At 37.0% G+C, this 17,477-nt stretch overlaps 1 protein-coding gene across 1 annotated transcript; it reads left to right on the top strand.

Annotated features, from left to right (window-relative positions):
- Positions 1-210: 210 nt before the first annotated feature.
- On the top strand, positions 211-16,814 carry LOC111055861 (telomere zinc finger-associated protein). The gene is made up of 11 exons (XM_039437405.1): positions 211-538; positions 3,320-3,653; positions 6,129-6,242; positions 7,181-7,339; positions 8,434-8,536; positions 9,592-9,730; positions 10,561-10,748; positions 11,656-11,901; positions 13,730-13,846; positions 15,777-15,944; positions 16,141-16,814. The coding sequence occupies exons 2-11, from the start codon at positions 3,451-3,453 to the stop codon at positions 16,369-16,371; spliced, it is 1,668 nt and encodes a 555-aa protein (XP_039293339.1). The 5' UTR covers positions 211-538; positions 3,320-3,450; the 3' UTR covers positions 16,372-16,814.
- Positions 16,815-17,477: the final 663 nt, after the last annotated feature.

The following is a 17,477-nucleotide window of genomic DNA, read 5'->3' as shown; positions in this document are numbered from 1 at the left end:
GTGTCAAAAGCTAGAACTACCAGCAAGTCTACCACCCTTGAAAATTCAAAAAAATGTTGAATGATACTTTGAATTGCTAGAATATTTAAAGCTTTAAAATATTGTATAATAGGAAAATGTTCTACTTTTCCTTTCAAATTCACAATACGTGAATTTTTTTCAGTGTAATATTGAGATATAAAATAGGAAAATTCACAAGAATGAAAGACTTGAAACTACCCTAACCTCAATTCAATCAACGTTTGTTGTCAATAAAACCGTTATTATAGTGCTGTTTGATGCAAGAGATGGTGTGTTTTGTCTTTATTTCTTATTTTAATGTCGTTAAAATGTTTCCCAAAGTTGTAATATTGATTTTAATCGATAGCACGACGAGAATACCCGATCTTTCACTCCACACCTGTCGGAAATCGATGGCCAATGCGCATCATTATCGATTTTTAGACGGTAGTTTGAAGCGGCTGCAGCTTTACAAGGAACGCCTCTACTCGATTGGAAAAATATTCTCACATATCGGACTACTATTCTCTTCATTCAGGTACTCTTTTCTATTAATTTACAAAAAGTTGCAGTAATCATTTTAAGGTTATAGTTGTGGACTGATAACGCCGTGTGATAGCACCGGAGCTGCGTTCTACTGGTTTATTCAAATGCTTCAGCTCAATGTGTGTTTTTGAGCAACTTATGTTGCTCAAATATTACTGGATCATGTCATATAGAACCTTTAGCATTCTGAAACGCTTTCTCGTTTTATGTTTTTAAACACACTTTTAGAAAAAGGATGATTAGTTTCATGTATACAACTCTAATTACCGTATCCAAGCTACACGCAACATGCTTGGTTCTTTTATTGTATCATACAAAACATCATGCATTAAAACCATAAAATAGACAGCCTGATAAGTGTTTAAATATCTATTATTAGTATATATATTGGATAAGTATTGTCTTTTTATTCGAAATTGAATCTTTAGTAATTAACATCATAGAATTGCTGCCATAACCGGCGAATTTATTGAAAATATATTCTGACATAAATTGTAATAAGTATGTGCTGATGTAGGCCTACTTTATGTAATAATTTCCATTGCTCTGTTATTTATTTTCTTAATGTTAGTTAGTTAGTTAGTTTTATTTAATCATTCAGAATTACACAACTTTCAGAAGAGTACCACAGGCTTACGCCCAAAACGGTTCCAATTCTAATTTATACAACAGTCCAAATGTAGCTAGGTTATGTGTCACTCATTCTCCTATTACACACTCAATTTACAATTCAAAACACACAAAAAATATTTATAAATTGAAAATACTTCAAAATTGATTGTAAGGGATGTTGACCCTTTAAAGCCGCGTTTACACAAAAGTTATTAACAAAATGTTAATAACTTAATCCTGATAGATTCTATTAGATTGTACATAACTTATCATAGACATGATGAACATACCGTACATGTTTGTCAAGTAACGTTCAATCTAATAGAATCTATAAGGATTAAGTTATTAACATTTTGTTAGCCTATGGAGATGTCTGTTTGAAGTAAGGCCCGATTTACACTAGGACACCAGGTTCAAGCACCAGTTCACATGCTCGAGTATTAGGTTCACACTAATGGTGTCTCAGGGATGTAGATCTGAACTGTTACAGTTTTTTTTAATGTGCTTGTACGTGTTTTGATTTTTTGACGCCATCGATCCCACAATAATGGTGGGTATGGATGAAGCTGAAGGTATTAAAGGTATAGAGGCAAGTGTTCTCTATAGGTATATCTCAAAAACAATCTAGAAAAATTAGTTTTCTTCAAAAAAATCTCTGTTAGAAGATCCTTCCAATGAGTTCTTGAGTCTGTGCCCTGAGTTTTGCAGACGGTTGAACATTCGCACCACAAATACTGAAAATTGTCCTTCACTCTTGACAGGCGACAGTGCGGCATATCCAAGCTAACCCTCCCTCGAGTTCCATGTGAGTGCACTTCCTCTCTTCTGGTAAATGTGCAGATGTTTTGTCTGACATGTGGGAGCAATGACAGTATGCTAATAATAATATGTTTCTTCTATGTTTAGTTTTGAAGCATCTAAATTTGAAAATCTTCTTTGTGAAAATTTTGTGAATTGAACATCTACAAGACTTAACCTATTTCGGACTATGTGTAACCTTATCTAAATTTGGGAGAGGAATAGCACAAGGTTACCTTATTTTTCCTCTCCCTATAATTTTGATGATGTACTTATTGTATAAATGAATAAAGAATAATAATAATGCGTTTCTGTTCATAGCGTGGTCATAGGTATGGCCACAAGTGAACAAGTCAAGAACAATGAAAAAAATTATCATAAGACAGGTCAAGAACAAAAGTTACTAGTCAAAACACTCATAGCATGCAACGAGACATAGGCCTACCATGTAGCAAGACCAATACAAGATTCGTTTATTGTCAGAACACTTACTTACTTACTTCTTACTTGTGTTTTCTTCGCCGCAGTCTGTTGACCGGGGAATTGTCATTGTCCCTTGAACGGGGTTTTCCACGGCACTAGCCGCTATCTGAGGTGGGTGTATGTATGCTCCTCGATGTATGCTGCAACGGTGTAATAGGGCCGGTCCATTAGATACCTCTTCAATCCCTTTGCTTGCGAGTCGTTGTTTTCTAGTAGTTTCAGACTATCTGGGTAGCAAGTTGAACAGGTATGCCCCTGCATAAGACGGAGAATCGCTGAGATTTTTCAATCTATGTTGTGGGAGGTCTATGTTGTGATTATGTCTTGTCCCATAGCTGTGCCTGTCTTGTCTCAAGATTGGACCAAAATAACGACTTCCAAGATATATATATGGAGACTGCTATTAGTATTCCTGTTTTTTTGAAAAGGGGTTTGCAATGCTCAATGTAGTTGGTTCTTAAAATATTTCTTATTGCTCTCTTTTGGATTTTCAGAACTCTCTCTAGATTTTCTTTTGCAGACGATCCCCAGGCAGCTATACCATACCTCAAGTGTGAGAACATCAAAAACAATAATGCAAGACATCGTCAAAAATTTACAATCACAAATTTAACAATATATCACAGGCCATAAAATGCAAGAAGTATCCACTCACAGTCTGAGGATTAAAATCATAGAACTCCCTCAGAGGATAAAAGGGATTTTCCTGAAGAAAAGCCCTCAGCCTCCTCTACAAAATCGTCTCTTTCTTCGGACGAACGGATCGATTGAATACGATTCCAGTGGACGGTTACCCTAAGTCATTCAACAAAGCAGATAGCGCTTTCCTTTCCCAACTCTCATAAGTTATTTTAAGTTTAATTTCCTCTCTCTGTTACAGCTTCTATCCATCGTCCATTACTTGACACCGAGCGACTCCTACTAGTGACGGCACACTACCTTGGAGAACCCCACCAGTGACGTCACTCGACCTTGAAGGACCCGCAGCAGTGACGTCACCTACAATCCAAGATGGCGGCGATGCTGGCGGAGAACTACCAGCTGAAGTGGCACAGTCACGGCGTGAACCTGCACTCGTCGATCGCGACCCTGCATCGGTCAGAGTCGTTCAGTGACGTCACTCTGGCCACAGCTGATGGCCGCTATGTGTCCGCGCACCGATTCGTCCTGAGTGCGTGCAGCGCCTACTTGCATCAGCTGTTTCAGGCTACAAGGTCAGTTGGATTGCTCTCAAGGTCAAGGTCAATTTTAATCTATCCTGTCTCATCAGTTGGAAGTTGGAAGGTTCCTCCGTAAAGGTGTGCCACAGAGGAAAGATAGCATAAGAAGATTTTCACGAGATCATTTTATTTCTTCCCTTAATTAAAATCATAGTCCACTCCACTCAGACACTATAGAAATAGAAATATAAATATATTTATTAGCCGATAAATACTTGAAATAGTACAGTGGGCCATGTCACATATAAACATCTCAATATAAAAAATACAGGTTACAACATACCTATAAACATCAATCAATAATTATAACATAACAATTCTCCTAATTATATAAATATATCAGTCAGCTTGGAAGAAATTATTTATAATATCACAAGGGAGATCAAAGAACTCTCCAACACTGTACAGTGGGTTCTCTAAAAGCATCCTTTTCACTTTTGTTTTGAAAACAGATGTACTCAGATTCCTGGAACACAGCGGTAATCTATTGAAAGCTCTTATTGATAGAACGTCAGATTGACACTGCAACTTTCTCAATCTTACATAGGGAACATCCAAATAATTACTCTGTCTAGTGTCGTGCCTATGCATTTCTGATCTACACTTCAAAGTATGCAACTCATTTTTTACTTTTATCAGAAGAAGCAAAATATACAAACTGAACACTGTCATAATATGTTGTGATTTAAAAAGAGGACGACAATGCGCATAGTAGTCTGAACCAGTCATTATTCTCAGTACTTTTTTTTGGAGTAATAGAATTCTTCCCACATTAGCTGCCCCACCCCAGAGAATAAGACCGTACATCATTACACTCTGGAACAACCCAAAGTATGAAATCTTCAAATACTGATGAGGAACAAGATTTTTCAGTCGTCTTAACAGAAACACCACCTTGCTGAGTCGTGACACCACTACTGGGTCTTGAGAGTATTTTCTCCTACCATTAAACTCTAGTCGAGACTCGACCAACATGTCGAGTCGAGGCTGACTGGTCTGAGTGTCACCATTTGAAAACACATGCTGCGCCGAGAAGAGACCAGAGTCGCAGTCTCTTCTCGACGTGAGTCGCATAAGTGTGAGTTGAGCCTAAGAGTAACCGTCTACTGGAACCGTATTCAACCGATCCGTTCGGCCGTTGGATCGGACGAATCTGCAGGCCGTTAATTCGGTCGAATATGGTCGTCCATTAGAACCGTTTACGTCAGTCTAGTTGTCAATTATTGAATTAACTACTATCATAGAGAAACAATAGCATAAGTAGATATCCCATGGTATAGGGCGTTTATGTCCCAACTTTTACTGTTAACTCAAGCTGATAGTCCACGTAGTTCTTTCCCGTGAAGCTTTATGACGCTGATAGTCTCTCATATTGTGCCGTTCATACACTCTTACGCGGTCAAAACAGTAAAAATCGACAGTAATCGGCTTGAGATAACAGTAAAAGTTGCGACATGAACGCCCTATACCATGGGATATCTACTTACGCAATTGTTTCTCTATGCTACTATCATACCCACCAAAATTTTTCATGAACAATGATTATATTGAGATTTTGAAAATTGAATAAACAAATATCCACTAAATTAGTTATTGATTATTAAGCAATCTTTGTTTACAGATTTCTTTTGAACATCACAACGATGATATCTTTTGTCTCGCATATCCCACAATGGAACATGCTCTTGACCCAAACTTATCAACTTTTCATTATCCATAGTGTACGTTCTGTGTACAGTAAATTGTTCCAGTTCCAATAGTAAATTGTTCCATCACGTGACTAGTGCAAAATGTTCCCATGGAACGCCATTTCAAAATCGTTGGTTCAAGCTTTTGGCGCGCACATATAAAGTAAAATGTATCGTTTACTAGCTGCGTGAATGAAGAAAGGCTGTTTTACAAACCGTCTAGAAAAGTGTGCATTTCAGCGAATGCGCAGAGAAGCAAGAAGACCACAATAATAGACCAATGAGAGCTCAGATAGTTGGAACTGTACCAGGTCGGACAATTTACCACGCTTCGACTGTGGGGCAGGAATTTGGAACTAGTTTCTGGTACAGAATGTCAAAACTGCCATGGAACGCGGAACTTTTTACCTGGTAAATTGTGAATCGGACAATTTATCACATTCCATGTACACAGAACGGGTCCATAGTTACAACTTTATAAAACAGAACAACTTCAAAAAACAAACAGGACTGTGAAACAATTTTAGGTTAGGAACACTTTGTTGCCCCAGCTCGACTTGCTAGTTCGGCCGGATAGAGCCGGAAAATCCCATTCAATTCGGTTCGAAAAATTGATCGGCCGGAGACGGCCGTATGAACCAGTTGCAATGGACGAGCATCTATTCCTCTCTTTGTTGGGGGATCGTTCGGTTGAGTTCGGTAGTTTTTGGCCGATGCTAGTTTGGACGAAATCGGTTCCAGTGGACGGCCCACCTTATAGTTGTTGATGTTTTATTTGCAGGAACGCGTACCCAGGCCTAGCTTCAGGGGTAGGAGGTGGGGCACCTTTAGTAGTGGTGCTCCCAGCTGACATCGGCTATCGTACACTTAGTGTACTCCTGCAGTATATGTACAGGTAAGTTACCAGCATCTATTCATTCACAATTATGTAGACGTAGAATACCTTTACAAATTGTATTTTATGTACCTATACTATCATTCACCAATTCACTATTATCAATATACTACAGAAAAGAGTTTATGAAAGTACAATAATGAAAATACAAAGACATTCTAGTTAACTATCACAATTCAAAAATGATTTTTGTGTGTTTTGAATTGTAAATTGAGACACATAACCTAGCTAAATTTGGACTGTTGTATAAATTAGATTTGGAACCGTTTGGGGCTTATAAGCCTGTGGTACTCTTCTGTAAGTTGTGTAATTCTGAATGATTAAATAAATAATGAATTTTATTAGGAGGAAAACAGAGATAGACATTACGGAATAGAGATTAACAAATACAAATCAAATCACTTTTATTGTCAGAAACACTTTCACATGTTAAACTTGTCATACATTTGACGATGCTAATGCCTCGACTAGAAACATCATTCTCGCCTGCGAAAGGCCCCTTCCCGTCCTTGTGACGTAAGATTCTATTATATTGCAATTGGTTGGTGTTCTAAAGTCTTCACTCTGTTGGTTGATGAAGTATTTAATTGAATGAAAAAGACTAAGAAATTGTCAAAAACCACAGATTTATTGATACTTAGAAAGGCCGGTTTTGGTTATTACACCATTGTCAAACTCTGATAAACTCTATTAGTTTATCAGAGATTGACAATGGTGTAATAACCGATAAATACCGTAAACCGATAATCTGATAAACTCTATCAGTTTATCAGAGATTGACAATGGTGTAATAACCGAAACCGGCCTTTCTAAGTATCAATAAATCTGTGGTTTTCGACAATTTCATAGTCTTTTTCATCCAATATGAATAATTACCACAATATCAACTTCTCAACTACACAAAAAGTGAAGTAGGCCTATTTAATCGTTGTTTGCAGTGGCGAGGCGACAGTAAGTCAACAGCAGTTGGATGCTGTGTTGAGGGCCGGCGAGATTTTGCGCATCAAGGGTTTATGTAGGACAGGGGCCGGGGGTTCGGGGTCCGGTAGACATGGCAGTGGCACGCATAAGGAGAGGGACAGAGACAGAGCTAGCAGGTGAGGCGAGACTATTCAATTATTTATAGAATTTTATTATCATAGAGATAAGATATCATAAGAAAATAACCCATGGTATAGGGAGTTGATGTGCCAGATTTCACGGGTGATTCTCATAGAACATAATCTCATGAATTTATGTAATTGTGTGAAATATCAATGTGAGGACAATGTAGTTGGTGATGATGGTTCAAGCTGAAAATTAGGTGTTTTCCACAATACAAGGAGTATTGTTGTCAGGTATACCTGGAAATCTATATGGGATAGAGCGCTCCACTTTATTTTAGATTGTAGAGCACAAAACTACGCCCAGAGGGATTTTGAATTATACATCCAAATGCTAGCAATCGGAAGATATTGTTTATCAAAAACTAAAATTCATCAAAATTGATTTTTCCTTCAAATTTCACTCATTTTTGAAAAATTATAACTCAGTACTTATTGAAGATAGAGAGTTTGGAATGATCTCATTTTATTCAGACTTTTATATTCTAGAAAAAAGACCAAAGCAAATTTTTCTGTCCGATTACTGGATTTGGCAGAAATAGCTGAAACTGGAAAATCAACCGAAAATACGAGGCTTTTGGGCCACTCTGTATCTATCACAAGGAAATTTTGCATGAAGAAATTGGTTCTGGACTTCTCTTATCTATCCAAATAATATATTACAAAATCAGAAATACAATATAAATTGCAAGCACACCCCCTTTTTTATGTCGATATTTACTGGACTATTATGCTATAGTTTCTCTATAATTCAATTGACTGAAATAATTATACAGGATTGGGCATACATGAGAGTATCCCTGAGAGTTTCCAATATAGTTGGCTTTGAAGAATGTTTTTACTGTGTAAAGTAAATCATTATGGCTTTTTGTTGGTACCTATAATTTTATGGCCATTTCAACTACAAATTCATTTATTTGTCAACATAATTACAAATAAGACAATTTACCAATATTCATCAAAATAAGCAAAGACACGGAGAAATAATTGAAATAGGCTAATAGATTATTCGATATGACGGTCAACTTATTATTGATGTTATTTGAACTTTTTTTGGGGAATAAACTAATAATTAATTATGTTTTCAGACCGACAGGCGTGTTAACCCGTCAAGACCCGAATATAAGGAGTAGTCGACCGCTGGAATCGCCTGCTACCGATACTGAAGGTAGTCACCAACCTCACTTGAAGGTAAATAATACTCACTATTTTATTTCTATCATTTCTACTTTCCTTGCCCTATCACCATAGGTAAGGAAAATATTGCTTTCCGAAAAAATTAAGGTACCCAATTTTCAAATTTCTATACGTTTCAAGGTCCCCTGAGTCCAAAAAAGTGGTTTTTGGGTATTGGTCTGTATGTATGTGTGTGTGTGTGTGTGTGTGTGTGTGTGTGTGGTATGTTTGTTTATGACTGTTTGTTTGTGTATGTGTGTCTGTGTACACGATACCTCTTCTTCCAATTAACGGAATGACTTGAAATTTGGAACTTAAGGTCTTTACAATATAAGGATCCGACACGAATTTCCATCAAATGCAATTCAAGATGGCGTATAAAATGGCGAAAATGTTGTCAATAACAGGGTTTTTCGCGATTTTCTCGAAAACTGCTCCAACGATTTTGATTGAATTTATACCTAAAATAGTCATTGATAAGCTATATCAACTGCCACAAGTCCCATATCTGTTAAAATTTCAGGAGCTCCGTCCCATCTATGCAAAGTTTCATTTTAGATTCCCAATTATCAGGCTCCAGATATAATTTAAACAAAAACTTTCAAGTGGAAAAGATTTTGCATGAACATCTCTACAATTGATGTTCAGTAACATTTCCACCTAAAATTGAAAATAAGCTTGCAATTCGAGAAAATGTGACTATTCAATTGCAAACTGTTGGCAACTGTTGATTCTATTAAATCATTCACTATGAAGAGATAGCAGACCTAATGTTTCTCCAGCGTTATTGTCCTGTCACCAGCTGGCTCAGATCTTTGAATAGTAGACTTGAGATGCGCGTGAACACTAGCGTCATCAGCTTCATCTCTAGCGTCGTCAGGTGATCAATTTTCATAACGGCAAGGAAAGTTGTATGAGTGCGCCACACCAGATCATCATTATTGTATTATTTATGTAATCACTGTTTGTATATTTCTCGTGGAAAATTGTGATAGTATCTTGTTTATGGCAAATGAATCCTATCTTATCTGTGTATCTTATAGTAATATGCTATGCTGTATGTTTTGTAGGTGGGTGCCTCCAAACGCCCTGCGTCGGCTAGCCAAGGAACGCACACACCTCCCAATCCCCCACCACCGCCCGCCAAGAAGTCGCACTCTCTGCCCCCACCCGAGAACCAGAAGGAGAATGTCGAGGAGTTGGTTGGAGGTATTTATTCAACTTTAAAATTCTACTTTGTGAACATATTCAAGGACTGGAAATTTTGTGAAGTAAACTACTATAAATAAACAACTACAAGACTTAACCTATTCCGGACTATGTGTAACCTTATCTAATCCTTATGGGAGAAGATTTGTGAGCTGGCCACACACAGAAATAAAAATCTGCTGTTATAATCATTGCGTCATCCAACAGCCGTCGTTGGATCTGTTTTTCTATTTTCTTTCCACTGATTCACAAAATTTTGATTCTAATAATATTGCCGCGGTACGAACGACGTCCAAAATTGGGTCGTAGAACTCGATATGCTGTAAATTTAGAATATGCACGGGAAAATCAGCAACAAGGAGATATTCCATTCAATTTCCCAGCAGGCTGCATTCAATTATATCTAAAAAATACAAACTACTGCACAACTAACTAAGCACATAGTAAGTCCATATTGAGATATGAATGTAATTACTGATTGATGGATGATTTTCATAAAAATATAGTGCATCAGATTAAGCTAAGGCTAAGCACACCTGAGGAGATGCGGCTTGGTTATATTATGGAGATTGCCTTATCACACCGTTCCACGCAATGCCCGATTCAGTGTGTGTGATTTCTTCTATTCAAACCAATAAGCAAGAAGCACCTGGATTGAAAATGCCGCATCGCGCCTCCTCAGGTGTGCATCCAGCTAAAGATTGTCATGAGATGAATTAACTATTTGGCGGTATGAAGTTCGCCGGGCCAGGTTGTTACTTAATATAGTGAATATGCACATTATTGCTCTTTAACAAATATAATGATTGTCCATTCATTGTGATATCTAGGAGGCAGTGACAAGCAGAGAGAGGAGCGAGAGCGAGAGAGTGACGAAGGAGTGCTAGGCATAGAGCAGAGTATGCAGATAGAGTTGCTGGTGAAAGAGGAGCCCATAGAGTGGGACAACATGGATGCTCCACCACCCCACCCTGACTCGGACAAAGCGGTGCTACATTCAGATATCAACATCAAGTCGGTAAGTAAAGTTTATTTATTAAAAGCAAGGTAACTAGAATACAAGGTACTGGCCACGCGCATCTTGAGTCAGAGTCAGATGATCGGTGTGACGTCATTGGTGCTCTATTCTTCTTATCTTTTCAATGTTGAATTGAGCAACTTTGTAAGTCTCTTTCTCAAAAAGTACATAACTTTCAAGTCCCATCAACATCTCCTACGATTCATACAATATTTATCTTCAATTTTTCTAGAAATTCAATACTTTTGGACGGCTGGATCTTTCAGAATGATCGATTTTGTAAGAGCCTGCACATCGAATACCTGTTGCTCTCTTATTGAAAATTGACATGCTTTCCCTGGCTCCTTCTAATTCAATTACTCAATGCTAACGAATTTAATAAATTGATCATTGATAATGAATAAAAAACGTGAAAACATTAATTAAAGTATAATATTATTTCCCTCAAAATCCTTGATATCTTGTCTGTGTAGCCTATTGTATATATACATTACATAGAATCAGTAGAACATAGAATACCTGTTGCTCTCTTATTGAAAATTGACATGCTTTCCCTGGCTCTTTCTAATTCAATTACTCAATGCTATTGAATTTGGTAAATCGATCATTGAATAAGGAATAAAAAACGTGAAAATATTAATTAAAGTGTAATATTATTTCCCTCAAAATCCTTGATATCTTGTCTGTGTAGCCTACTGTATATGTTACATAGAATCAGCAGAACATCTTGCCGGTTCAACATTTTTAATCCTTTAGGAGTGCACTCTTAATTCAGGAAAAAAAATGATATACACAATCATATCCACATACTTTAACCAAATGATATAGGCCTACGGTCATATACAATATTTATCATTTCTTTTGTTATATTTTGATTTTTCTCTAATCTCTTTGTTTTTTTTCGCAGGAACTCTACTCAGGTGATGAGGGGGAAGAGGGTGGAGATGAAGAGGATGAGGAGGTGGAATTTGAGGAGGATGAGGAGGAAGGAGAGGGAGGTGAGGAGGATGAGGATGAGGAAGACATGAGTGCTTTCTATGCGCCGTTGACCTGTGACATGTGCGGACAGACTTTCACCACTCCTGCGCTCTGGGTCAGGCACACTGAGACGCACCCTCCCACCGAACTGCCTAGGCGCAAGGCTAAGCGCAATGTAAGCTAAACTATTATTTATTTATTCATTCACTGTATTATTGAATACATATCAATGGCCGGAAGTTTGTCCAAACTTGAAATTTGTCCGAAATTTGAATATTTATTATTTTACAAAGGCGACTTCATAGAAGTATTTTAAGCCTAGGTGATGATGGGATGAATGATAATACAATGAAGGTAGAGTTATGAATGAATAAACATTATAGGTTATGCTATCCACTTGAATTGATTTGAGTCCACTTTTCAGTCCAGAAATAAATAAACTATAATACATAACCAATACTACAATACAACACCAATTTTACATAAAAATAACAGAGAAACAGGTAACAGCAAAAAAAGATGTAGATAATATACAATATTAGAAAAATGCAGAAAAATAACATAGAAAAAGAGATACAATAAAAAAAAAATATAGATAAATAATATACAATAATAGAAAATATGTGGATAATTTGAAAGACAAAAATAGGAATAGAATAGAATATTTTTATTTGTCCAAGAACAATTACATGATTGCATGAGACATTGTCAAGATAGTTATAATATTCAATTACATCTTAATTTATTTCTATACAATATAAGTCAAAATAACATCAAAGTATACATTTTTAAAAAGTCATAATACATTCAAATATTCACTTCTCATAGTACTCTTTCAAGCTGTAAAAGGGATTTTTGACTAGAAAATTGTAAAGTGCATCTTTAAACTTCAAAAACGGGAAATTTCTTATTTCTTGAGGAAGGTGATTGAAGAGTCTCAAACCTACATTTACATGGCTTCTTAAGGTCTTTGATAACCGTAATTGTGGTATATGCAAATTTGCATAGCTTCTTGTATGGTGTGTGTGGATGTTTTTGTTGCTGGTTATGAAATAACTGGTTAAAGATATGGAATACAATAGTTATTTGTATATCTAGAGTGAAAGTACGACTTTTTCTCCCTGTGGGAAAAAGTTTGAAGCCCGAGGCAAAGCCGAGGGCAACAATTTTCCTGAGGGAGAAAAAGTATTTTTCGCTCGTGATGTACACAACATTTTTCCTCCATCTACTTTTTTTTATAGAAACTGCAAATAAAATCATTTTAATAACTTACGTATTGGTCACAATGTTTCCTAACAACATAACCTAAAATCTAAAACCTAAAAACCGGTCGGCTGATTGGCACTGCCAATTGCGCTATCTATCAGCTAAAGTTGTAACAATTACATCAGCTGAGCGGCTACCAAAAATGGCTGACTCCAGATACGGCGTTTCAGATTTGAATTGCAAATCAAAAATATTTGTTGGCTGGTATTTTGAATAGAATAAAATATTTAAAAAATTTTATACATTTTTATTGTCTACTAATATTGAGAATATAATATCATAGGCATACAAACATATATTTCATGAGTTGATCAAATTTCTTGTTGTGGTATTGAATTCAGTTGACTCAATGACATACACCTCTATTACGCTTTCTCATCTGAGCTTAGACTTTCTAACCTATTACAATGTGAGTTTTTGAAATAGAGATGCTTCCCATGTTATTTAAATGGAGTCACTTTTCCTCCCTAGGGAGTTTTTCTGTTTTTTACTACCGAGGGCGAAAGAGTGACACTTTAGTATCATGTTTCAGGGAGTAAAGTAAGTACTTTAGACAGTAGGTGGAGGAAAAATAAATCATAGTTAACATACGATATTATATCAAAGTGAAAAGGCTAATACATTGGGAAATACGGCAAGGCAGAACATCCAAAAAGATCTCTCTGCCAATAAAAGCCATATGAATAAATAAATGAATAAATTCAATAAATGTTGATATGTATTTTGTGTTTTTCTAGACAAGTGGAGGTGACTCGCTGGCTACGAACGGCTCAGCTGTGGGAGAGAAAGGGGACGATGAGGGGACAGCCAGCGAAGCTGAGTACCCTCCTCTGCGCTGTGAGCTATGTCAGGAGGTAAATCAATAAGGTTTTAAGGTTTCCAATAAGTAATCAATAAGGTTCCAAGGTTTTCAATAAGTCAATCAACAAGGTTTTCAATAAGTGATCAATAAGGTTTTCAATATTATTATTACTAGTAGTTCTGTGAACAGTAGACCTCACGCAGTTATAAATCACAGTCTCCTCTAATACTGTCCATCAGAGTAAATTCTGTCCTGTCCTGTCATGTCGGTGAGATATCAGTGTATAAACTACTAATGGCTGTTTGGGTTGTTGTATCGACAATGCTAATAATTTGATGTAAACATCTATATGCTACTATCATCAAAAGCTTATCGAGTTGAAGTTGAAAGCAGAGGAAAGTCGGGAGAAAATACTATGCTACTTCAAGTTATCAATTGCATGCCTCACTGCATGCAATTAGTACTCCACATAATAGCTGTATTTTCATTAAGTTACATTGAGTTATTGAATTGAATGCGTCAATTTATAATCCACTCGACAGCTGATTTATGATGAATAATATTCTATAGTCTGATTTTTACTCTAATATTGGCGTATGAAGGCTCCTTTTCCTTTTATATTATCTGAAATGCAAATTTCCAAAAACCTTGTATATACTTCGACGCGCAATTTAAAAAGGAGTATGTACCTGTCAAATTTCATGAAAATCTATTACCGTGTTCCGCCGTAAATGCGCAACATATAAACATAAAGAGAAATGCAAAACCGTTGACTTGAATCTTAGACCTCACTTCGCTTGGTCAGTTATTACTATTAGTTTGTGAACAGTAGACCTCACGCAGTTTTCTCATAAACAAGTATCTGATGTCACCTGTTCTAGTTGAATCACAATTCACAGGTGAATCATAATTTACTCTTAAAAACTGTCATTTGTCTCCTCCAAGATCAAAAACTCACTTATGTTAATAAACTCAGTTCACGTTTGAATTTGTATCTCATGTTATGATTTATACAGTTCCGTGATAATTTTTCCATCTTGTAAAAATATTTATCAACTATTTTAAAATTAATTTTTTTTCAGTCAAGAATATAATATTTCTTCAGCATTATTTAGTTCATTTAATCATTTTGTATTTTATTTTCTTTGACAATTACTTCTTTAAGATGGCTTCCTCCTGAACGAATACACTCTTGAAATCTGTGTTGACGATTCCTCATTGATCGCTTCAACATCTCATCTGGGTTATTGCGGATTTCATTTTGAATTCTGTTTCAATTTTTAATTATTGATGAAATTGTGAGCGAAATTCACTCTGCACTGCATTCAATGGCAACTGTGCGAGAGAGTATTGTTTAGTAACTGTGTAATCTCACGATTAGGTTGCGTTTCATGATCTGTCCACCTGCTATTTTCTGTTTGTGGAGCTACCTCAAATCAAACGTTTCCACAACTTGACCTATAACTGTGGTTGAATCATAACAGACAATTCAAAATGAAATCAACAATATCCCAGCTGAAATGTTGCAGCAATCGTTCAGGAATCTCAACACAGATTTCAAGGGTGTATTCGTGCAGGAGGAAGCCATCTTGAAGAAGTAATTGTCAAAAAGTGATAGATGTTATTAATAATTCTCAAATGGACAGTTTTGAACTTTACATTAGTTTAAATAAAATCATTTTTGCCCTTCCCACTAATGTTTTATGGCGTTTTCAAATGTTCCCGTTATTCTGGGTCACCCGGTATGATCATTATCAAACGAAAATCCAAATTAAATCCTGTAAATAACCTCGAACCATATTTGCAGTAGCAGTAGTCTTCGGGGTGATTTACAGCATATAATTTGGATTTTCGTTTAATAATAAGTAGTCATTAATTAGCATTTGAATAAATGCAATTCCTCATTAATTTTCATCTGTATTTCTAATTTTTCTATTTTGACTGCTTAATTTTCTACATTATTTCTGTTGATATGTTTGCAGGTGTACTCGAACCCAGGTGATTGGGTGAGGCATATCCAAAGCGCGCACACAGAGGAGCAACTGGCAATGAGCAACCAGTCGTCGGTGGGAGCGGCGCGACCCCCTAGGGCTAGCACCTCCACATCAGGGTCGTCTCGTAGCAGTCGGTTGGCGAGGAGCGCTGCACAGGTCAGGTTAATAATGATTAAAAATTAATAATATGAACCTGTATCAGCTACCGTTTATAGAAGGCATTGATCGGCAACTTTGTTCTAGCTATCTTTCTCCACTGCCATTATAACGTGGACATCTCTATAAAGATGAACTATTTTTGTAACCCTCTTCTATACTCCATTACAACTGGTTTTCTAATAATTTGTTACAGTTCCTGTTGAAGCAGGCAGCACTGAACGGGCGTAAGCACTGTCCGCTGTGCGAGAAGACATTCCCTTCACACGCCTCCATGATGGTTCACTCTCGCACGCACACGGGCGAGCGGCCCTACGAGTGTCAGGTGTGCGCCAAGGAGTTCAACGTTAAGAGCAATCTGCTGCGACACATGCGCACTCTACACGACGAGATTATCAACCCGGGCAACGTCAGGTCTGCTGACTAGACGCAGTACGGTGACAACTGGCGCTAGATACAGTACGGTGACAGAGTGAGGTGTTTATTGTGGAAATCTTATTATGTTTTTAATATTATAAGAACAAGAACTAGTGACTAGTTGCGGTACAGTACTGCTAAACAAAGTATACATTGTCAGAGTGTGTTTGAATGCGGTTTGCTTTAGAAGTGAAAATGTGTAGGTTCTGTGTACAGTAAATTGTTTCAGTTCCAATCGTAAATTATTCCATCACGTGACTAGTGGAAAATGTTCCCATGGAACGCCATTTCAGAATCGTTGGTTCAAGCTTTTGGCGCGCACTTATAAAGTTTATTTAAACCAAAATGTGTCGTCTACTAGCTGCGTGAATGAAGAAATCCTGTTCTACAAACGTACCGTTTAGAAAAGTGTGCATTTCTTTCATTCCATTACTCTCAAATCTTCTATTGAGAAAAATTGTGGTGCTCTTCCTGGGGAGTCACTCTCACCTCCAAGGATAGGACAACACACGTAGGGTGATGTAATGCTGTATTTAAATGCCTCACGTTGGGCCGGCAAATCATGTGGTGCGTTTTTTAACGGCTTCACACATGTAGGGTGAATCTTGCACTGAGTCAGTGGTGTAGTGGCTATAAATTTTGCAATGGCGTGTGAGGACGCTGAGTGAACACCAGACTGATTGACTCACTACAAGACTCAATACAATTGTCGGAATCGCGGGAGGCCTAAACGCTCGCTCACCCTTGATTCTTCTAATGACAGATTGTATAATGATGAAATTTTTATAAGTAGTGTAGCGGACGCTAAACACTGAATACGGATACCTTAAAATTATTACCTGTGAAGAATGAGCATACAAAATCATACAGGTCGAGCAAAAATCCCGATGTAGATAATTTACGGGACTGCGTCTCTAATAAGTTCTGAAGGATTAAAATACGGTATTTGAACCCAATATCGTTCAGAATATACTTCGAGAACAGAGTCTTGTCGGGTTTTAAGCTCTATTGTAGGAATTTATATGATCTATGGCTGCCTCTGCTGTACAATTGATGAGTTCGCTCCAAATTCGAGGTAGGTAACAGATAAAAGCTGATATATGAGCAGGTAAGGAC

Source organism: Nilaparvata lugens, chromosome 11 (genome assembly GCF_014356525.2).
Source record: "Nilaparvata lugens isolate BPH chromosome 11, ASM1435652v1, whole genome shotgun sequence".
NCBI lineage: Eukaryota > Metazoa > Arthropoda > Insecta > Hemiptera > Delphacidae > Nilaparvata > Nilaparvata lugens.
Note: the sequence above shows the minus strand (reverse complement) of the source record. Positions and strands in the feature narration are given on the sequence as shown.

Coding starts and splice junctions, on each gene's coding strand:
- LOC111055861 (XM_039437405.1), top strand. CDS start 3,451: ATGGCGGCGATGCTGGCGGAGAACTACCAGCTGAAGTGGCACAGTCAC. Junction 7,340..8,433: donor GACAGAGACAGAGCTAGCAG/GTGAGGCGAGAC, acceptor TTATGTTTTCAG/ACCGACAGGCGTGTTAACCC. Junction 10,749..11,655: donor CAGATATCAACATCAAGTCG/GTAAGTAAAGTT, acceptor TTTTTTTCGCAG/GAACTCTACTCAGGTGATGA.